At 51.0% G+C, this 3,349-nt stretch overlaps 1 protein-coding gene across 1 annotated transcript; it reads right to left on the bottom strand.

Annotated features, from left to right (window-relative positions):
• Window positions 1-379: 379 nt before the first annotated feature.
• Window positions 380-1,139, bottom strand: LOC311114291 (carbohydrate sulfotransferase 15-like; the record flags this gene model as incomplete). The annotated part of the gene is made up of 1 exon (XM_084189547.1): window positions 380-1,139. A coding segment is annotated over exon 1 (489 nt), but the record flags the coding sequence as incomplete, so codon positions are not given.
• Between the last annotated feature and the right edge of the window lie 2,210 nt (window positions 1,140-3,349).

The following is a 3,349-nucleotide window of genomic DNA, read 5'->3' on the forward strand; positions in this document are numbered from 1 at the left end:
ACACACACACACTCACACTCACACTCACACTCACACTCACACTCACACTCACACTCACACTCACACTCACACGCACACACACACACACACACACACACACACACACACACACACACACACACACACACACACACACTCACACACACACACACACACTCACACACACTCACACACACTCACACACACACACACACACTCACACACACACTCACACACACTCACACACACTCACACACACACACACACACACACACACACACACTCACACACACTCACACACACTCACACACACTCACACACACACACACACACACACACACACACACACACACACACACACACACACACACACACACACACACTACAGCGCAGTACTTACATGTGGCTCACTGTGGATCAGTGCCTTAAGGTCTGGCAGCTTTCTAGTGGTCCTAAACACCACCTTGGACACTATACTCTTCACCACCACGTTCATGTCAGCATAGTCCTTGGCAGAAGACAGATTAAAGGGGTAGGGCCCAGCCCCGGACCCCGCGTTGGGGACCATAGAGAAGTGGTATGGGGAGGGGGTCAAGAGGAGGCCCTTCCTGTCCCCAGTGAGGACATAGGAAGCCATGATGAGGAACACGACGGCGAGGCCGAACAGGAAGCTGTACAGTTTAACCTTCCTGAAGCAGGTCAGGGTGCTCGTACCACATCCCAGAATGCACCAGGGCCAGGGTCGGTGGAGATGGAGAGGGTCACGTTTCACCTCCAGCACGGCAAACAGGCTCATGGCCCTGTCGTCCACCTGGAGTAGCAGAGGTCTCTTCCTGTAGTCCTCCATCGGGGAACCCAGCAGGGTGTATTTGTGGTCCATGTGTGTCATGGTGACAGAGAGGCGGAGGGTGGGGGGTGAGTCTGGGTGGTGGGGTGATGGTGGGCTGGCTAGGTCTGAGGACCCACTGTGGTGGTGGGGTGGGGTGGTTGGTTCTGGGGTGGTGGGGTGATGGTGGGCTGGCTAGGTCTGAGGACCCACTGTGGTGGTGGGGTGGGGTGGTTGGTTCTGGGGTGGTGGGGTGATGGTGGGCTGGCTAGGTCTGAGGACCCACTGTGGTGGGTGGGGTGGGGTGGTTGGTTCTGGGGTGGTGGGGTGATGGTGGGCTGGCTAGGTCTGGGGAGCCACGATGGTAGCTTGGTGGAGGAGGAGGCCGGCTAGGTCTGGGGAGCCACGATGGTAGCTTGGTGGAGGAGGAGGCCGGCTAGGTCTACTCAGCCTCAGAGACTTGGTGGAGGAGGAGGACAGCTAGGTCTGGGGAGCCACGATGGTAGCTTGGTGGAGGAGGAGGCCGGCTAGGTCTACTCAGCCTCAGAGACTTGGTGGAGGAGGAGGAGAGGTGGTGGAGGTGGGGATGGAGCCAGTGAGATGGGAGGAGGAGTATTGTGGTAGTGGCTCAGGAGGATCATCCATGCTGGGGGTGGGATGGTGCGTGCGGACAGACCACCTCTTCAACCACTACTGGAGCGCTGGAAAGAAGAAGAAGAAGAAGAAGAAGAAGAAGAAGAAGTCAATATGTTTCCCCTTAAAATGACTTGACACTAAGTGTCTAGCGGATTCATCCACACTCTAAAAATAACTGGGTTCAAAACAACCCAATTTGGGTTATTTGGGTCAGGGTCAATATTGGACAGAACACACACTGGGCTATTTGGTAACCTAGCACTGAGTCAGTATTGGACAGAACACACACTGGGCTATTTGGTAACCTAGCACTGGGTCAGTATTGGACAGAACACACGCTGGGCTATTTGGTAACCTAGCACTGGGTCAGTATTGGACAGAACACACGCTGGGCTATTTGGTAACCTAGCACTGGGTCAATATTGGACAGAACACACGCTGGGTTATTTGGTAACCTAGCACTGGGTCAGTATTGGACAGAACACACGCTGGGTTATTTGGTAACCTAGCACTGGGTCAGTATTGGACAGAACACACGCTGGGCTATTTGGTAACCTAGCACTGGGTCAATATTGGACAGAACACACGCTGGGCTATTTGGTAACCTAGCACTGGGTCAGTATTGGACAGAACACACGCTGGGCTATTTGGTAACCTAGCACTGGGTCAGTATTGGACAGAACACACGCTGGGCTATTTGGTAACCTAGCACTGGGTCAGTATTGGACAGAACACACGCTGGGCTATTTGGTAACCTAGCACTGGGTCAGTATTGGACAGAACACACGCTGGGCTATTTGGTAACCTAGCACTGGGTCAGTATTGGACAGAACACACGCTGGGCTATTTGGTAACCTAGCACTGGGTCAATATTGGACAGAACACACGCTGGGTTATTTGGTAACCTAGCACTGGGTCAGTATTGGACAGAACACACGCTGGGCTATTTGGTAACCTAGCACTGGGTCAGTATTGGACAGAACACACGCTGGGCTATTTGGTAACCTAGCACTGGGTCAATATTGGACAGAACACACGCTGGGCTATTTGGTAACCTAGCACTGGGTCAGTATTGGACAGAACACACGCTGGGCTATTTGGTAACCTAGCACTGGGTCAGTATTGGACAGAACACACGCTGGGCTATTTGGTAACCTAGCACTGGGTCAGTATTGGACAGAACACACGCTGGGCTATTTGGTAACCTAGCACTGGGTCAGTATTGGACAGAACACACGCTGGGCTATTTGGTAACCTAGCACTGGGTCAGTATTGGACAGAACACACGCTGGGCTATTTGGTAACCTAGCACTGGGTCAATATTGGACAGAACACACGCTGGGCTATTTGGTAACCTAGCACTGGGTCAGTATTGGACAGAACACACACTGGGCTATTTTGACCCAGCCAGTTGGGTTGCGTGAATAACTCAGCAAGTTGGGTTGTTGGGATTACCCAAACATGGGTTATTTAACCATCAGCTGGGTATATTAAATGTCATGCTGGGTTGACCTAGCAGCTGGGTCTTTTTTCCATGTAATCCTTAGGTTGTTTTCAGGACGCGTGGCATATTAGGGGCGTGGCTTTCAGCTAGATCTTATTAGCCACCCGTGAGCGCAAATGTAATTCCTGTTCATCATGTTAAATGTACATACTGTTCCTTCATAATTTTTCTTTTCCATATTCTTCTATAATATTACGATTATTTATTACATATTATAATAAAGTATCCCAGCATATTGCCTAATAAGGTACCACCTTACTGTATCCCAACATAGGCTTTTAGGGAACTCATACACTTCTGTAAACGTGACTGAATCTGCAAAAAAATGTCAATGTTCGACCTTAACGTGATAACTATACAACAGAACAGATGAACAGGAATGACATTTACTCTCACGGGTGGCT

Source organism: Coregonus lavaretus (genome assembly GCF_964263955.1).
Source record: "Coregonus lavaretus genome assembly, contig: HAP1_SCAFFOLD_1492, whole genome shotgun sequence".
Taxonomy (NCBI): domain Eukaryota; kingdom Metazoa; phylum Chordata; class Actinopteri; order Salmoniformes; family Salmonidae; genus Coregonus; species Coregonus lavaretus.